General features: G+C 37.4%; 3 protein-coding genes across 4 annotated transcripts; all 3 read right to left on the bottom strand.

Annotated features, from left to right (window-relative positions):
- Positions 1 to 749: 749 nt before the first annotated feature.
- Positions 750 to 4,476, bottom strand: LOC140976910 (ras-related protein RABF2a-like). The gene is made up of 7 exons (XM_073441324.1): positions 4,313 to 4,476; positions 3,121 to 3,198; positions 2,836 to 3,003; positions 2,586 to 2,634; positions 2,067 to 2,140; positions 1,449 to 1,542; positions 750 to 1,074 (listed from the first exon to the last, which is right to left on the bottom strand). The coding sequence occupies exons 1-7, from the start codon at positions 4,349 to 4,351 to the stop codon at positions 974 to 976; spliced, it is 603 nt and encodes a 200-aa protein (XP_073297425.1). The 5' UTR covers positions 4,352 to 4,476; the 3' UTR covers positions 750 to 973.
- A 525-nt stretch (positions 4,477 to 5,001) lies between these two features.
- On the bottom strand, positions 5,002 to 8,126 carry LOC140976909 (E3 ubiquitin-protein ligase WAV3-like). Of its 2 annotated transcripts, none has more exons than XM_073441322.1 (2): positions 7,813 to 8,126; positions 5,002 to 7,080 (listed from the first exon to the last, which is right to left on the bottom strand). In XM_073441322.1, exons 1-2 carry the CDS (start codon positions 8,002 to 8,004, stop codon positions 5,233 to 5,235), a joined length of 2,040 nt encoding a protein of 679 aa, XP_073297423.1. In that variant the 5' UTR covers positions 8,005 to 8,126; the 3' UTR covers positions 5,002 to 5,232. The 2 variants fall into 2 exon arrangements, with proteins under 2 accessions (XP_073297423.1, XP_073297424.1); XM_073441323.1 differs by lacking the exon at positions 7,813 to 8,126 and adding an exon at positions 7,181 to 7,794.
- A 1,011-nt stretch (positions 8,127 to 9,137) lies between these two features.
- On the bottom strand, positions 9,138 to 11,510 carry LOC140976908 (delta(24)-sterol reductase-like). Its single transcript, XM_073441321.1, has 2 exons — positions 10,212 to 11,510; positions 9,138 to 9,876 (listed from the first exon to the last, which is right to left on the bottom strand). The coding sequence occupies exons 1-2, from the start codon at positions 11,457 to 11,459 to the stop codon at positions 9,418 to 9,420; spliced, it is 1,707 nt and encodes a 568-aa protein (XP_073297422.1). The 5' UTR covers positions 11,460 to 11,510; the 3' UTR covers positions 9,138 to 9,417.
- Between the last annotated feature and the right edge of the window lie 8,518 nt (positions 11,511 to 20,028).

Below are 20,028 nucleotides of genomic sequence, written 5' to 3'. Positions count from 1 at the left end.
ATTTACTGTGATGCAGATTCGAATGGTTGTCCAATCAACAGACAATCTACTTCAGAATACTGCTCTTTTGTGTTGGGAAATCTTGTGACATGGAAAAGGAAAAAACAACCAGCTGTAGCTCGCAGTAATGCAGAAGCAGAATATCATATTTTGGTCAATGAAATTTCAGAAAGAATGTAGATTAAAATACCACTCAACGAATAGAGATTGGAAAACAATCTTTCCATAGAATTGATGTGTGATAATCAGACAATCATACGAATACCTATAAATCATGTGTATCACGATAGAACCAAACATGTCTGAGATAGACAAACACTTCTCAAGTGAAAAGTTGAGAATAAAATAATTGCTCTTCACTACTTTCTTTTTTATCACTTGCTGGTTGCAGATATCTTGGCAAAAGCTCTTGCTTAGCCTACTTTTAAAGAGTTGAAATCCAACCTGGGCTTGACAAACATATACCACTCAACTTGTGGAGAAATACTGAATATTCTGTTTATTAATAACCAAGACTCTCAACATTGTATTATTAGTATGTTACAAAGTTAAATTAAGCTGAGATTACTTTCCATGTGATAGGACTGATGATAGATTTATAAATTAGATTGTATTATTCATTCTTTAATCACTAATACGTTCTATTTAATATATTCTTTCTATATTCTTCTACACTCCTACATCCTAATCTCTAAATATTCAGATAATATCACACTTAAACAGTAAATATATCGGAGATCCAACAGAAATATAAAATTCAAATTTATTGATTAACAGAAACACTAGACACATTGAAGCCAGTAAGACGAAAATTACTTGACCAAAGTTCGACCCCTATACATACATTTCGAGGAATGTAAAAACAAAACAAATGTTTCAAAAAACAAAACAAATGGGCAGACGCGGCCGAAGTAATCTGCACGATGACGTTCTTTTTGGATACATTTGACTCTGATGGGAAATGAGCAATGCCTCAAGAGCAACAAGAAGTACCAGCTGCACTCCCCCCTGTTCGATCTACAAGAACCATGCCCGATGGGTTTGTTGCCGGCTGCAGATGTGGCAGTTTCTTTGCTGTCGATAGATTCAACCAACACATGTAAACGAATATGCAAGACAATATTGGCCAACAAATAACACAGAAACAATGTTATTCTGACTGAAGAATTAAAGATGAGCTAAGGACGGACTCAAAACTGTTGACTGCAACTTAATGCAAAAGTACAACGATAAAAAAAATCAATGACAAGGACAAACTAGAATGAAAAAGCAGTCGACCGAGACCAGATACTGTAATGCTCAGAGTGTGTAAGCAACTGCTCATTATATCATAACTTATCAAGAATATATTCTGGCTATTCCATTCAGTTCAAAATAGTTACTTTTGGTTGTTTTCACATTGTTTCTGTCAAGGAATTCCATAATATTCTAAGAAATTATGAACCTACCTATTTCATAAAATAGGTCATTGACATTAGTTGCATCCTTGGCAGAGGTTTCCATGAAGAAAAGACCATTCTCTTGCGCGTAAGTTTGTGCCTCCTGCAGTAAATATTCACATTTTACAGATGATAATGGTGGATTGATGCTCAAATAAAGGTAAGTACTATGCCAGAGAAAAAAATTTCTTGTCAGATAGTACATTTCGGATTTGAGATGGGATTTGATATGGTGTGCATGATTATAGGCTATTATGGGGCCATAGGATGTGATGGGCAACCACAATGTACCAGTAAGTAGGAACACATGTCGAAAATAGTGAAAATGCTAGTTAATTGAGAAAGAAAGAAGTTTCACGTTACTGAACTAATGATCACAAAAGATTTGTGTTGGTATAAAGTTTGGACCATACATCAAGAACTGACGAATTTTCATGCAAATCAATCGCTCCAAAAAAACACTATTTATAAATTACATGTGACTAAGGCTGCACAAAGTTCATGAGCATGCTCAAAAAAATATTAGCTTATTCTAAGTAGAAATGCACGAGACCAAATAAACATTCAAGTAAATCGAAATCAAGGAGGCAGACATAGTAACACAACAAAAAGTAAGTGACTGCTTGCCTCTGCTGCCACCTTCCTTGCTTCCAATAAATCCATTTTATTCCCAGTAAGGGCCATCACCATATTTGGGTTACCTGATGCCACAAAACGAAAAAAAGTTGCCCCAAAGAAATAAAACTAAATAAATAACAAACGAAAGCAGAAAACCTACTGTAAATAGATAGATAGATAGATGGCGAGATTGAAAACTCTCCAAGAAACAGATACTAATCAGTAGCTTTTATAAAATCCTGTCTCCTATTTCCACTTTCAAAGTTTTAGACAATATTGTGGTCTTCCGAAAAGAGGCTTTCTCTTTCCATAAGAACCCTTTCTTAAGTAAATTAGGGCATAAAGAGAGATTCTTCTCGTAGGTAAAAAAGAAAAAAATAAAAGGTTTCATCAGTTCACTTTTTTCAGCCATCACTCTGGTCCGTAAAATCATGAATATTGACACTTCCGACACAAGAAAAACCCACAAGTGAAAAAGGTCACAATAGCTTGCAGCCAAATTAGCTTACTAGGTAAAAGGGAATTTACCTTGTGCTTGGAGCTCGTGAACCCATTTTTTGGCCCGATCAAAGGATGCCTACAAAGTCGACAGACTATTAAGACGAAAAGCATCACAACGTGCAGCAACAATTTGTCAATTCACAACAAATAAAATCTTCCCTTTATAATAGTAAAAGCATATTGCTTTCCTAAGTGGTTCAGATCAAATTGTAACACAAAACAGAATAATTCATACATATCAACCAGCCAAATACAATTATGGTAGCAGCATCCTTACTTGATTTGTTATATCATAGACAATTATGGCTGCTGCAGCTCCTCTATAATACATTGGAGCTAAGCTGTGGTATCTCTCTTGACCTGCCGTATCCCATATTTCAAATTTGACAGTTGCGTCACTTACAGCGACAGTTTGTGAAAAAAAGGCAGCACCGATAGTTGATTCCTACAATATCAAGAATGTAAATTCAATCTCAAAAAGAATGTAAATTCAATCTCAAAAAGAAAAGTATAAGAAGTGCACGAATTACTATGAAATCCATGAAAACAATTTTAATCAAACCTGAAATTCGACAAATTGCCCTTTCACAAAACGTAAAACTAGGCTAGACTTTCCAGCTCCAACATCTCCAAGAAGCACCTAGAGGCATAAATACATATCTAACACTGGTAGATGGTGGTAAAATTAAAACAGGGATAGAATATAAGAATAATATAAACTAAAGTATAATATGCAACCTAATCAAGAGAGAGAAACAGATGGATACTTAACTAAATTCTCATTGAAAAAATAGAAAAAATCAACATAATTAAAGGCATCAGTGCCTAACAAACCATAATAACTATTTTTCTTTCCTGCTTTGACCTAACTACAAAACATCAAATCCAATCAATCAACATCCTCGTTAAACAACAAAATATAAAATTATTCATTCTCACTCAAACATTTATAAATAACATGCGTTGTCATCCAATCTTTCATACCAGAATCGTTGATCATGGTGAACAAATAGAAACTGATACACCACCAATCAAAGTGGATAAGAATCTACTTTAAACTAATGGAATTTAGCTTCATACAGGTCAAAATGTGTGTTACCTTGAGCTGTTTATTAAAGTTTAATCTCAATAATTTCAAAGTCTACTACTTTGATTTATTTATGAGACTGTAAAAATTATTTTTTCAATCTTGGGTGACCAAAGTGGGAAAAAAAAAAAAAGTTTACCTGCTGTTAGACTCGTGTAACCTAAGCATGAGAGTAAGTCTCGATCTAGAATCATATTTGGTGACACGGATAATATCGAAAACACAAATCCACAATTTAATGGGTCATTCAGAGTGATAAGAACTGAATTAATTGATTGCATTACCTACCAACAACTGACCAACAAATTGCATAGAAACAAAATCAGTAAAATATTATACCATCATCATAGAAATTTTTTTACATATAATAGCCAAAGGTTGGAAATTAAGGAATCATAATTGATCAATCCACTGATCAAGAACTAGTGCGAACATAAATAGTCAAACTAAACCCAAATGTCTATAATCTATTGTTTGCAACACTCCTTGTCGAGATACATACGATTTCAATTCTCGAGGTCAACAAATTAATTATATTCACAAGGAACCCAATACGATTTGAAGCAGATAAAGCAGACCCAGATTGAAAAATGCACTGAAAAAAATGCATGAATCAACCCTAAGAAAGAGGGGGGGGGGCACAAAAGAGATCGGAGAACGTAAATACCAGCTTCGCATTAATGTTCTTGTGTCCGCTGGAGGCCATGAATCGAGTTCAAGAGGGGATAGGGACCTCGAGTTGGATTGTAGAATTGGAGAACTTCCAAGAAAAGTATCGATGATCACAGGACGGAAGAGATTTATTTATTTATTTATTATTTTCCTTCTTATTTATTTTTATTATATATTAATTAAAGTCGGCGCAATTTGAAGTTTAGCATCTATTTTTTAATATTATAATACTGTAGACGACAAATGGACTACGGTTGCAAATACAAATTACTCGCAATTTATTCTCTGCTCGAGTTCATAATATATATATATATATAATATAATTATGTAATATAATTATGTAATATATAATTATATAATAAAATGAGTCAATTTTATTTAATCGATTACGAGTAACTAGATATGTGCACTATATAAAATAGATTATTATATCAACTTTGTAAACAAAAAAATAAAACCGAGTCGAGTCGAGCTGAACTCACACAGTGTTATTTGAATTCGACATAAATCAATTGCCCCTACAGTTATATGAGATTATATGTTTAAAGGATTAAAAAAGAATAAGGTTATAGGATTTGGAATGCATTTTTTGTGCTTTGTCGTTTACTCCATTTAATTTCAATTAATCAATGTTGATTATAAAATAATCACAAGCAAAATTTCCCATTTATCAGGCGACGAGGATAACAAAATCAAATTATCATCAAGAGTGGAGTACCAAAATCTCTCCACAAGGCCATGACAAGGGTCACCAAAACACGAAATAAAACAGCAAGAAAGAGTCTAATGCAAGAAACTGGAAAAAAATTTCCAACAGGAGGCTATTGTTGAATGAGAACTAACTGATCAAGAAATATAAAAATTGTAATGGGTGAGACTTGCTGACTTGATATGTTGTCGAGTATGAAACGCTAGCTATGGTGGGTTCGGTAAACTCAGATTCTGCGATTTCGAAACCATCCCCACCATCGATGGAGTCTCATATCCCAAAGATGCAAGATTCCCCGAGTCACCCCGGGTTGTGGCTCTCTGCAAAGAGTGTGAACTTATACCTGATAGCACATAAGAACGGCCTGTACGATTGTAAATATCCATGTTTGCCATTCTTTCTCTAACTTCCATCAGTTCACATTGAAGCCAACTGCAGAGGCTGTCCCCGGCTTGCGCTGATGCAGAAGAAAGTAGAGACGACATCCTGTTACTTAGCACGGCCTGAGCACCACTAAAATTTCCTGCATCGGCCATTGCTCGTGCCTCTGAGATACCATCAGCCACCCACAGCCGATTCCTCTGGCGATCTACCTCCAGGCTTAATATGTTCTCAGCCAGAGACAAAACCTTAGGTCTGGATACCTCAACCGACACGCCCTCCACCTGCATCGTCACCTTTGACACGGTATCTTTAAACGAACATGTGATTTTCAGAAGCGACATTCTTTTTACCCATTCATCTCCTTTCAAAACTAGCCACGGTGGAATCGACAAACTGACAAGAAACTCTTTTTCCTCATCAGCATACATGTCACCTATGTGTATAAGGCCTATTAGTCCCCCCTCTGAAATTTCCTTCGCATATCTTCCAGATGAAATCGATCTAATTCTCACTCCACTGGATGCTGATGAGACAGTAAGCCGAAGCTCCTGAGCAGAAACACTGAGGAGACCACCAATACATCTAGCAAAAGCTTCTCGCATAGTGTCAACTGTTTCAATAAAGGAAAATGTGCCACCTGATGCATCAGATATGCCATTCATAGCTGAAGAATCATGATCTGCACCGAACCCAAATGTGTGGATGGGGAGAGTAGGTAGGCGGGCATCGTTTACGGGCTCTCCATTTTGAGAAAAAACGGAAGCCAACAATATGTTCAAAACTGAAGTTTCGGTCGAGGAATTCTGATTCTTTCGACCACGAATTATAGCATCATTGTGATATGTATCTTTTCCATCGGATAAGAGAATGATGCTTGCAACTGAATTTCTCTCACGCCTTTCGTTGAGAACTCGGATCCCTTTTTTTAGACCCTCAATGATATTTGTTCCACCACCCGCATCTAGCGAAGTGACGGCCTGTTTGGCATCTTCACGACCTGTATCAGTCATCCTAAGCAGCGGGAAAATTCTGCTAGCACTGGATGAAAAGGAAACTAGAGAAAGACGGTCACCAGGTCCTAAGTTTTCAATGATAAAATAAACAGCACGCTTCATAAGGAACAGCTTCGCGCCGTCCATGCTGCCACTAACATCAAGAACCAAAACAAGATCAATAGAAGCACGGTCCACTTGATCTGTGGCATCTAAAAGTGGTGGTGCCCGCACACCTACAAGAACTGCAAAGTCAGATACTGACTCTGCAGCAGCAACAGCCGGAAATTCGGGGAAGGCCTTGATGACTAAATTACTCGAGGGAGCATGAGCATGTTCAAATGCTGGTGTCGTATCTGTACGGATGACAGGAAGGGGCTCATCATCCGAATAGCGAGAGGGCTCAGGCTGTGCACGAGGATAGTTGTGATTTTCAAATATGGCCCGAGGTGGTGAGACTTGGCCTTGGCCATGCGTGTTATGATCGACGTTAGCGTTGATATCAGGAAGTTGGGATGGGATCTCTTTCCATTTCAAGCGGCAAATGGGACAAAGATGATTTCCATGCTTGACACTGCTGGAGATACAGCTGAAGTGGAAGGAGTGTGAGCATTCAGCTGTGAAAATGGCCTGGCCCAGCCCAATTTTCACTATCCCCAGACATATAGCACAAATCTTCTGCAATCAAGAAAATATTAACAAGATCAATGGACAGTCTTCGAGTTTAAACTAGAATTAAACACAAGTGGACGTAACGTGACTCATCTGTAAATTTTACCAACAACATATCATTCATTTGAATCCAGGAACAAGGTGATGCCTACTAGTAATAACTTGTACGCTTAGTAGCTTCGATTATGAAAAACTGAGCACAAAAATAGAGGACAACTCATCGTAGAGATATGCTATGAAAAATCCACCCAATCGCATCCCAAAAAGACCCTTGAATTTGATGATCTTTTTGAGTCACATGTAGTCAATTAAGATATCTTTTCCACTACAAATCGAATTCTTTATTATTTAATATAAGTGAATCACGCGACAGTGACGCCGCGGCCTCTCAGTCTACGATTATTTATTTTATTTAACCCACCAAGAAACGTGACGAATCACAACACATCAATTACCAAATTTACCCTCACACCGAAGGCCACAACTAGACGCAAAGTCGAGGGGCGTTTGTGGTAAGCCAAAATTCATGCATTTCGTTTCGCTCTGAAATTCAGTTACAAAACAGGCAAAATACTCGCAGATCTCTCGAGACCACAGCTGTCATTCTCGATGACGTACTTCTCAGTCAGGGGAGGAGAAAAGACAAAAACCACCGCGAGAACCAATTACGCAGCCGGAAAATCACGAAAGAACAATAATAACAACGATCAAAGAAGAAATAGATGCAGCGAAACGGACCTTGGACGAAGAGCTGAGGCTGAAGCTGCTGGAGAGGCGGGATGAGAAGAAGGAGGAGGATGACGAGGTGGGAGGCCGAGATTTCGACTGATCGGGGACAGTTGGCGGAAGCTTAGAAGAGGGCGCCGCGGCGGCGGTTCCGGTGGCGTTTATTGACAACGTCTTCTTCAATTTGCTCCACTTCCCAGACATTGTTTGCGCGAACAATGATTGTTTGGAATTTGGATGATACTCGGAGAGATAACAAAGTAGAAAGAAATTTCAAAGGCGAGGATTTGGGTATCTGATCTGTCTTACGATATTGTTATATATGTAATAAATGGGCAATTCTATTCTACCATTTAATATACTATAATATAATATTAATTTAAAAGAATATTAGCATATTTTTGTATTTAATGCTAAGAATTTTACATCACAATATTATTAAACATCAATATATCCCCATTTTATTTAATATCTATATTATTTATAAAAGCAGAAGATATGGTCCGATTTTGTGACATCAACTAGTTTTTATAAAAATATTCTGTTCATTTAGATAATTGAACTACGATATATCATTTACTTTAAAATTTCAAAAAATTTACATATTATTTCTATAAATCCCATATTTAATAAAATTATATTATTTGTATTTAAATAATAATTAAAAATGATAACAAAATTTTATGAATCAACACATCTATTAACGATTATATCATGTACGCGTGTGCGTCGTTTGCTAATTATCATAAGCTCATTGATGTATAAAACTACATCAACCTGACCAAAATCTTATTTAGGTTTAGATTCGCATATCATTTATCGCCCAACAATTATTATAAAACACCATGATTTTTTGAGGTGGCTGTTATTTAACATATCAAAAGCCAATTATTATAAAAAGTTATTTGAAGTAATTTCATTTTGATTTATAAATCCACCAAAATCTTTGTATCCAAACTCATATTCAGTGCATATTTTCTTAGGTATAATTGAGCTGAAGTTCTGAAATTATAGGACTTCAAATTTGTTATCTAAAACTATCGAATTGATAGAGCAAGTATTTGACATCAAATTCGTGATGGGTTCGTTGGAAAAGAATTGGAAAGCGATAAAACAGGTGTGATCAGACAAAAATGGATCAAATTTGTGGTCAAAGTGGTTAGAAATCCAAGATTTCAAATACCATCCAATTCTGAAAAATGCTTATATAAATTCCATGATCTTATATGCAGGCAACCAGATCAGATTACATGCCCAAAAGTTCGTAAAATTAGTCTATTTCTACGTTTGAGAAAATAAAATTTGCATGGATCATAAAAGAGACTTTATAGCAGAAAATTACATGTGTATTTTAGTAGTTTAACCAAAGTGCAAATAATCGTCGTACAAGAGAGAACTCGCCATCTTGAGATAAACGTTAAAGAGGATACAGGTTTATTCTACACCCAGTTTGCCCACAAGAATGAGGCCTACACAGTCATGAACTACAAATCATGAAATGGAACTCAAAATGTTAGTGGAAAGAAACGCAGAATAAGAGAAATAAAACACCAAACTCGAAACAGAAAATGGGGAAAAACTGACGACCCTACCAAAACCAATCAACAAGAACAACACTCAATAATCCCCGGGATTATCAGCTTCAGCATCAGGTGTCTCAAGTATCTCCTTCTCAGCTTCCTGAACCTCTTTTTCGGTCTTCCTGCCTTTTTTTGATTTGTAATATACGCTCATGAAAGTACCAACAGTTCCATACTTCTTCCTGCATTGCTCGTAAAGACCTGCATCAAACATTCTCCAGAAGTTCTTCTCGCTGAGCTCAGATACAGCATACTGAGGCTGGAATCCATGGTTTTCAATCAACCAGTCCTCCATTTTACGAACTGCTCCAGCTCCATCAAATTCTTCACCCCTTAAGACGGGTCCCGGAGCATAGTAGACTCCAACATCAGTATACATTTGAGCGTAGTATGTATCACCTTGCCTGTGCTGTAGCTCAAATCCTGGTTCTGGATACACCATGGTTTTAACAGGCAGTTTGAACAGTCGGTGAGGACAGAGCCAGAGGGGATACAACTGAAAAGAGGAAACCATCAGTATACTTAATAATGGAACCATCGGTATACATAATAATCACATGTCATAGTTTCTTATGATTGTGATCATGATGAAATAAAAAATCAAGGCCCCGATCATCGGATCTCATTCCTTAAAAGGAATTTAGTTAAAAGTGTTTGGATGGATTCAACGATTTCTAAGAGGTAAATTTTTACACGAGGATGGAGCATCTTTAACTCTCTCGATCACTCACATCAAGAAGATTTTGTTAAAACAAAATATATTGTGAAAAAAAAAACCATAAGGAAATATATCGTGTGGGAATTATAGCACACAAAGAAAAACAAGCATACCTCCATCTCACGATGAACCCACTCCAAAGCATCTCCAACCTTATAAAGAGGAACAAGCATATCCTGAATGACGTGCATCTCATGGTAGTAGTTCCTAATGGCTTCTCCTTGAGTAGCCTTGAGCAGAGAAACCTTAGGTGGCATCAGCCAACCAAGCAGATATCTGAACCAACATTGATCTGCAAAAGGAAGGATGAGCTTTCCCTCCCAGTACAAGCATCTTGTATGCCTGTGATAATATTCTCTGGTAGGGATATATTCAACAAACTCCCCCTTTTTCAATGCTGTCTCGGCATGCTGGTAAAACCACGGTTTGAACCACCAACCAACACTATTGATTTTATTTCCCTTCTTCTTTGCTTCTTCTTTAGAAGCATACTTTCCTGTCATACACACAGCTTCTGTTGGAGAGTAAATCATGGTCTCAACAAAGTCTGGAACCTTGTCAGAATCATCCTGGTCTCCATCTCTGGGTGCAAGGGAATCCATGTACGCTTGTGCAAGCTCCTTTAGATTACCCACTACTGGCTTGTATGTTAGCTTCATGTACTCCTTAATAGGTATAAGCTTAATCTCAGCAGCAACAAGAAGTCCAAGTGTCCCCTGAGACCACGGGATAGCATAGTAAAGATCAGAGTATTCATTGTCTTTTGTGGCTCTGACCAACCGACCATCTGCCAAAACAATTTCATAAGCCACAACTGTATCCGAGAACAGACCATAAATATGGGAGCTTCCTTCAATTCCGTACCCATTGATCAGGCCACCAACAGTCAGATCATCAAGCTCTGCAACAACGGCGAGGGAAAGATTCATTGGAACAGTAACCCTGGAAATCTGACCCATGTTGACCAAAGGCTCCACTCTAGCAATCATTCGCTCCTTGTCAATGTCAAGAATGTTTCTGAAGGAAGAAAGGTCAACCTCATAATGTCGAGCACGCTTATAATCTACATTGCGCATTCCAACAGCAATCCAAGGTTTCCGGGCTGTGCAGACTAGACCATCTTTTTGGGGGTTCCTCTCCTTGAGGCGTTTAACAACATTCTTGACATTTTCATCATGCTCTTCCTGGCGCTTCTTGAATGATTTGCACTCAGACCTCACATCCCCAAGGTAAGTGAGGAAGTACAATGTGAAGGAAATGGGAAGAACAACAAAGATGACTATTATCCATCGGAATTGGACAAAGTAATCCACCCAGATCTTCTTTCTCTTGGGGCGTAATGGGGCCTCAAGATCTGACATTATGAAACCAAGAACAGGCCTACAGCATAAAAGAAACAAATGCAGATGATAGAATTGGTATTCCCTTGCTCTTATTCATTCACCCGTAGGTAATATATATAATCTTACAAACCAAAATTATGGCTAATATTATGGCTACAATTCAGTGCTACTATTATGGCTACAATTCAGAGATATATATATACATAATATACATATTCTAGAAATAGAAGATTATTGGGATATTTTAATCTTAATACCCCCCTCAAGTTGGAGCATGAAGATCACAAATGCCCAACTTGCCAAGTAAATACAAGAACTGGCGCTTGCCAAGAGCCTTGGTGAATATGTCGGCAAGCTGATCCTCAGTAGATACATGATACGTAGAAATAATACCGTCGCGGATAGCATCACGTACATAATGACAATCAACTTCAATATGCTTTGTACGCTCATGAAAGACAGGATTTTGAGCAATGTAGAGTGCCGACTGACTATCACAGTATAAGCGCATGGCTGGCGAATGTGTGACACCCAAACTTGAAAGCAAAGCTTTGAGCCATTTCAACTCTGAAGTGACTGCGGCCATGGAGCGATACTCGGCTTCTGCAGAAGACCGGGACACCGTATGTTGTTTCTTGGTTTTCCAAGAAATCGGAGAAGACCCGAGAAACACTATCCAACCAGTAAGAGACCGTCTAGTCAAAGGGCACGTAGCCCAATCTGAATCACACCAACCTGTTAGAGATAACTCACAATCGGTGCGAAGAAGAATGCCTTGACCCGGACATCCTTTTAAGTAACGGACCGTACGGAGCGCCGCATCCCAATGATCCTGACGAGGGTGTTGCATAAATTGAGCCAAGATATGAACTGAATAGACCAAGTCAGGACGGGTGGAGGATAAGTAAATGAGACGACCCACAAGTCGTCTATACCTGTCAGGATCAGCGAGCGAAGGGCCTTTGGCGAGAGCCAATGTGTGATGCTGCTCAATGGGAAAGCCAACGGGACGTGACCCCAATAAGCCAGTTTCAGCAATAATATCAAGAGTGTATTTTCGTTGACACAAGAAGATGCCCTCTGAATTACGGGCAACCTCAATACCAAGAAAATACTTTAGGACACCCAAATCTTTCATATGGAAACACTCATGCAAATATGCCTTGAAATGGTCAATAGCGGAAGCATCATTACCAGAAATGATGAGATCATCAACATACACAAGAACATTAAGTTGAACCGATCCCTGATGTAGAGTAAACAGAGAATAATCTGAATAAGATTGAAGGAAACCATAGGTCTTCAAAGAAGCAGCTAGCTTAGCAAACCAACACCGCGGAGCCTGTCGTAGACCATACAAAGACTTCTTAAGACGACACACTAAGCCAGGAGTGCGATCGTTGAAGCCAGGAGGAAGTTTCATGTAAACTTCTTCATCAAGATCACCATGCAGAAACGCATTATGAACATCCATCTGATGCAAAGCCCAATTCTTGACCGCTGCAACTGCTAAGAAGGCACGAACAATGACCATTTTCGCAACTGGAGCAAAAGTTTCGTTATAATCAACCCCCTCAACTTGACGATTGCCGAAAACAACCAGACGGGCCTTAAGACGCTCTATTTGCCCATCTGCATGGTATTTAATTTCGTATACCCATTTAGAACCAAGAGCCTTTTTATGAGGAGGCAAAACTGTCATTTCCCAAGTGCCATTAGATTCTAAAGCAGCAATTTCTTTCTGCATAGCCTCGCGCCAACCTTCATGTTGCATAGCTTCTTTAAAAGAACGAGGCTCAATGCCCTCAGTGATAGCTGCAAGGAAAGCACGGTGTCGTGGAGAAAACTTATTACAATTCACATAATGTGCTATAGGATAAGAAGTACCTGAGGAGCTAGTAGAGGACGGTGAACACTCAGATGGACTCGAAGTTTGAACAGTGTGGGTAACAAAGTCACGAAGAAGAACAGAGGGACGCTTATCCCGCAACCCGCGCCCCAAGGCATCGGCACATGCAGGAGGAGACGAAAGTGCAGGGGGCACGGGAGGCAATGTGGGTTCCAATACAGTATCAGTCCCAATCGCAGGGGCTGCGGGGTCATCAACCAAAACAGATTCCAAGTCATCCAAAAGATCAACATCAATCCCCACATTAGAATCAGGCGGCGACGAGGAAGAGGCGGGCACTTGAGAAGTAGAGACAGTCTGGTAGGGAAATTCATTTTCATGAAACTTTACATCTCTGGAAACAAAGATGTCACCTGTCTGAATGTCATACAATTTCCACCCTTTCTTCCCATGTGGATAACCAATAAAAACACACTTCCTACTTCGAGGAGCAAATTTATTGCCTTTGGCCTTTTGATTGTGTGCAAAAGCTAAACAACCAAAAACCTTAAGTTCATTAAAATCAGGTGCCTTGCCAAAGAGAATTTCAAAAGGAGTTTTATTTTGGAGCAAGCCAGACGGAGTTCTGTTAATGAGATACACCGCACCAAGCACACATTCCCCCCAAAAAGTAATAGGAAGATTGCCTTGAAACATCAAAGCACGACCCACATTAAGAATATGTTGATGTTTGCGTTCCACACGACCATTTTGCTGAGGAGTCCCAACGCAAGAGGTTTGAAAAATAATGCCATGTGTATCAAAATAATCCAACATACATTTAAACTCCGTACCATTGTCACTCCGTATTAATTTGACATGTGTTTCAAACTGGCGGGCAATCATAGAAAGAAACGAACAAAAAACTTGATAAACTTGTGTTTTTGAACGCAATAAATAAACCCATACAGCTCTTGAAAAATCATCCACCAAAGTCAAAAAATAATGTGCTCCACATGAAGAGGGTATAGTGTTCGGGCCCCATAAATCACAGTGAATGAGTTCAAAAATTCGGCTGTCTTTACTATCACTAACAGGGAAACTATCACGTTTATGTTTTGCTTGAGGACAAACATCACATGCTTTATTCAATTTCTTTCTAGATGTACTGGAAGAAATAGCCGGAACTAACTTGACTACTCTATCTGACGGATGCCCCAGACGGCGATGCCACAACTCAAAATCCGAAATCTCTGGAACCGTTACCACACACACTGTAGGAATCCGCCGAAAATAATAGAGTCCATCCTTACGTTCACCGGCTCCAATCACACTCCCCGAGCGTAGGTCCTGTATAGCACATAAAGAAGCAGTGAATTGTAAAAGACATTTAGAATCATCAATTAGTTGTGACACCGAGATTAAGTTGAAATGGAACTGTGGTACAAATAAAACATTCTCTAGTATCAACCCATCAGTCAACAAAACGCGGCCAGCCTTAGTAGCAATGGCATGTGCGCCGTTAGGTAACCCAACAGAACATTGCGGAATATGATGAGTGTCTGTCAAACATGATTCAGTGCCAGTAACATGGTGAGAAGCACCAGTATCAATAATCCAGGAAAAGGAAGAGAGCTCACCCATCATCTGATCATGCTGGTGATTATTTATCATATTTAATAAAATCTGAACCTGTTCCGGTTTTAAATCATGCATAGAAAGGCCAGGAGACTCATGAGATGAATCAACTGAATCGCTCCCCCCACCTGCCACATCATTGGAAGTCACGACCATGGCAGCCGCGGCTTTGGGTCGACCACGAGGAGCATTTGGAGGAGCCGCAAGAGGTGGTTGTGCGTTGGGCCGTGCACGGCCTTGGACTCCACGGTTACGATCTTCCCACCAATCCGGATATCCATGAATTTTGAAACAAGAATCGTTATCATGACCCAGTCGCTTGCAAGTAGAGCAATACAATTTGGATTTATCAAGACGGGTAAAACGAGCCTTGGGTTGTGCAGTTTGGAGAGTAAACGCATGGATTTCCTCCTTGGCCGCTCTATCTCGAGCAATACCCCGAGACTTTTCTTCCTGTAGGCATGCTTGATACACACGATCGAGATCAGGTAAAGGTGAGGTGGACAACAAATTAGAGCGTACCGTTGCATATAACTCATCGTTAATGCCAATGAGAAATTGATGGAGTTTCTCTTCCTCCCGATCCGTAGCGAATCGACCAGCAACATCACAGGTACAATTACCACATTCGCACGCATGGAGAGGCTTGAGACGATCCAATTCATCATACAATCCCATCAAACGAGTATAATAATCATCAATAGACATATTTGAATTTTGCCTACAGTTGGTGATATCGGCCCTCAATTGTTGAAGACGAGGACCGTTGGCCACGCAAAAACGCTTCTCAAGATCGTCCCAAAGGCGTTTTGCTTCATCATGAAAAGGAACGGAGGCGGCCAATTTCGGATCAAGAGTCCGCGTGATCCATGAAACAAGCATAGAATTGACAGTGTCCCAATCGAGTTGTTTCTTCTTCTCCATCGGTTTGGTGATTGTCCCATCAATAAACGCAAACTTTCGACGAGCTTTCAAAGACAGCTTAATTGCACGAGCCCAGGCAATATAATTTTCAGTAGAGAGGATCACGTGGGTGATCATATTTCCAGGTTGATCTCCAGACCCAAGATAATAGGGAGAGTTGGGATCGATTTTGCCATCGTCGGCCATGATGAGAAGAATCGGAGAAAGAGGCTGATTATGATGGCTGAAGAAATCGAAAAGAAGGAAAAAAAAATTGGTAAGAGCTTGCTAGGCTGCTAGTGCTCTGATACCATGATAGAATTGGTATTCCCTTGCTCTTATTCATTCACCCGTAGGTAATATATATAATCTTACAAACCAAAATTATGGCTAATATTATGGCTACAATTCAGTGCTACTATTATGGCTACAATTCAGAGATATATATATACATAATATACATATTCTAGAAATAGAAGATTATTGGGATATTTTAATCTTAATAGCAGAAGTAAGAAACTTGAGCAAAAATCACATTGGTAATGGTCAAATTTCAAAGGGATTGTTACAGATAAAAATGGATGCGACAACTGCTAACAGCAAACCCGAACTTCGACATGCAAAATAACGTTAAATTGTCTGCTTGACTATTTATTAAGGCCAGCAATGAATATGTGCATGAGAGTGGCAAATCCAAAAGTTTTATTTTTTTCCCCATTCAAATCAGTAGAATGCTCGCTGGTCAGCCTGCTGGGGGAGCTAGACTCTCTGTGCGCATGTAAGGGGACGGCAAATAATCTACCTTATACATCTAGTCTGATGCCACTAAGAAAGATGAAATCCGAGAAAAAAAATTAAAAAGAAGAACATGTGATCAAAATTTTAAAAATATATTTAAAAAAATCTATTTAATTTAGCTCTATTTTAAAAACTATAATAAAATTAGTGCAAAATCAAATGTGGCTATTATATGATTGAACAGATATATCGAATTTAAGACATGGAGTCCAATGATATAAGGCTTACATAAAAATATCCAAAAATCCAATAATATTGTAAGAGCTCTACTACAATAGAAAAATCCAAAAAGATATTTAAGATATTGAAAGATGACGAATGGAATGTTTTATTGAATGAAGACTCGATTGTTCACAATCTCTATGAGATAGGGATTCCGAATATGAATAAATCTGAGTTTCCAAAGGAGATTCAAACATAAAGCTTCTGCTGTCACTACTCGCTATTTGTTTATAGCTAGAACAACCTAAACTGTTGAAATTTGAATCAGTAACCAAACGATACATCGGTGACAAAGAATATTTCTTTCGAACATTTTAGAAAACCAGCTCAGTGGAAAATATTTCCAAAATCTGAAACAAGAAAGTATTTCAAGTAAATTGTAATTGTCTTTTTTTTTTCCTTTTTACACAAATTTGACTTTATCTTGTAAGAAATATGACACATGTTAAAAGAAGTAGCGTGTACAAATTGAAATTGGCGACGGCCAAGAAAATTTAGATGCGTACACGACTCTCCTTCTAAATCTCGGCTCCCGCAATAACTCATCGATGGTATGAGAAACGCCTATAAATAGAGCGATTGAGGTCCCTAAGCACACACTTCATAAGAAATATACACCATCTACAGAGAACGTGAAGTGCTTAGAAGGCTTCAACCGAGAAGAAAAGCAGAGAATTTCAAAGTTTTCAATGGCTGGAGGTAATTCTCGATTAAGCTTCCGCATATTATATATCATGTTTATAAATACGTAGAAACATGATTTTGAGAATAATATCTAACATTTGGTATCAGAGCCGTGATACCTCTGCCTTGAAAATATTGTTTTCATTTTCTGAAAATTGGATATCGGAAAAGTTTTGCGTAAAAGCTTAAAGTTATAAAGTTTACGTAAATATGAAAGTTTGGATATCATAAATTAAGAAATTTACCTGAAAATTTCTTGTGAAAAATTTCTTCACGTTGCACTACGGAGTTCTCGGATGAGATCTTGAAAATTGTATAAAGTTTCTGAATTTGAAAAATAAAACAAAATTTTTTGGAGAGCAATTTTTTAAGAAGANTGACCCACAATTTGACAAATCAATTATCGTAAAGAAAATATTTATTATTTAAATAAAATTAATAATAAATAAATAAATAATGATTAATGTGTTATTAAGTTATATGTATAATTCGGTATATATATAGCATTTGGTTAAATAATTTGTACATATTAAAAATAATTTCAAGTTCGACATATTCTAATACATGTTTAGAAATTATTTTTGCATGTTTTATATAATGTCAAATATTATGGATAAGTCTTTGATGTGTACATGCAAATTTAATATTATACTTGCATTTATTTTTGAAGTTTTTTAAAATGCAAATTGTATTGAAAATTATTTTGGTAATTCACATTATGTTCATATTAAATTATATTGAGTTGTTTATAATTTGAAATGAACATATCAAGTAAGATGTGAATATAATATTATAAAATATTTCAGATGTTCACAAATGAACAAATAATCCTCACTTTATCACTACTCTGATGAAAGATAAAAACTGATGAGGAGCCCACATTTTCACGTAAATGTGATCATTACTTTATCAATACTCTGATTGAAGAGAAAAACTGATGGGGAACGTATTTGTTCATATTAAGTAAAAATGTGAATATAAAGTTATTTAATGAAAATTTTTGGCTTATAAAGATTCACATAAATGTGAATAATTAAGTTGAATAATAATTATAAGGTGACAAAAGAAAACATAATCGGAGGGAGTACTTCAAAGATCGGTTGAAATTGCCTTGACTAGCCACTGGTCTCCCTGAGGAACGTTGCTCTGACTAGGAGTTAGGTATTTAAAGGGTCTTAACACTACCTATCTTTCCTGAGAGCACTCTTGGAAAATGTTGATTATGTTACTAAATAATTATTATATAAAGTATGTATTAAAGTAAAGCCAAAATTTTGTCCAATTTTGTCCGGTGAACCGTATAATTTTAAATAATTGAGGAATAGCCACAACATCCTTAATTATGAAAAAAAAATTATGCATTAAGTGGATTTGGATCACATAATGGACATCAATTGTAATTAATTATATAAACATAATAAATTTTACCTCACAAGGATTTTTATTATATTTATATAACTAATTAGATTAAAATATCAAATTATATTTTTCTTAATTTACCCTCAGGAGTTTAGGAAAATACCTTTTGATAGTTTTATCATAAAGTTAAAGAAAAATTTTATTGAATTAAAATTTTAGCCTACAGGCAAATTTTATGTCACTAGATTTTTAAAACATGAATTACATTGGTAAAACATGATATTGTCTCAAAATTTTAAGTATATGATATTTTGTGCAGTTATGCAATCTGCGAGTTTTTCTGATATGAAATGTGACATTCCCGAACTAAAGAGCGATAACTATAAAATATGGAAAGAAAGAATTCTTCTTCAATTAGGGTGGATGGATATTGATTATGCTATACGGAAAGACGAATCATCTGCTATTATCTTTATGAAAAATGGGAGCGATCTAATCGACTCTGCGTAATGTTCATAAAGACCAAAATCTCTGCTGGCATGCGTGGTTCTGTCGACCAGCATAATAATGTCAAAGAATTACTGATGGCTATTGATGAACAATTTCAGTCTTCAGATAAGGCACTAGCAAGCACCCTAATTATGAAATTCTCTTCATTAAGGCTCACCAGTGTGAGAGGTGTGCGAGAGCACATAATGAAAATGTGGGACATAGCGGCTCGGCTCAAGACACTTGAAGTGGAAATGTCTGAGACTTTTCTTGTGCACTACATTTTATGCACTCTTCCACAGCAATATGGACCCTTCAAAATTTCTTACAACACACATAAGGATAAATGGTCAATTAATGAATTAATGACCATGTGTGTTCAAGAGGAAGGAAGGTTGTTGATGGAAACAAGTGATAATGTCTTTATGACTACACAAGAAAAATTTAAGAAGCAAGCCAAAGTCAAGGGAAAAGGGAAAGGAATAATTCCACCTCAACCTGACATTAAGAAAGAATCTAAGTGTTTCTTCTGTAAGAAGACGGGACACATGAAGAAAGATTGCAATAAATTTAAAGACTGGCTTGAAAATAAAGGTATTCCTACTTCATTTGTCTGCTATGAATCTAATATGGTTAATATGATTTATAGCACATGGTGGATTGATT

Source organism: Primulina huaijiensis, chromosome 5 (genome assembly GCF_012295235.1).
Source record: "Primulina huaijiensis isolate GDHJ02 chromosome 5, ASM1229523v2, whole genome shotgun sequence".
NCBI classification, from domain to species: Eukaryota; Viridiplantae; Streptophyta; class Magnoliopsida; order Lamiales; family Gesneriaceae; genus Primulina; species Primulina huaijiensis.
The sequence above is the reverse complement of the archived record's forward strand: the minus strand, read 5'-3'. Positions and strand labels throughout refer to the sequence as shown.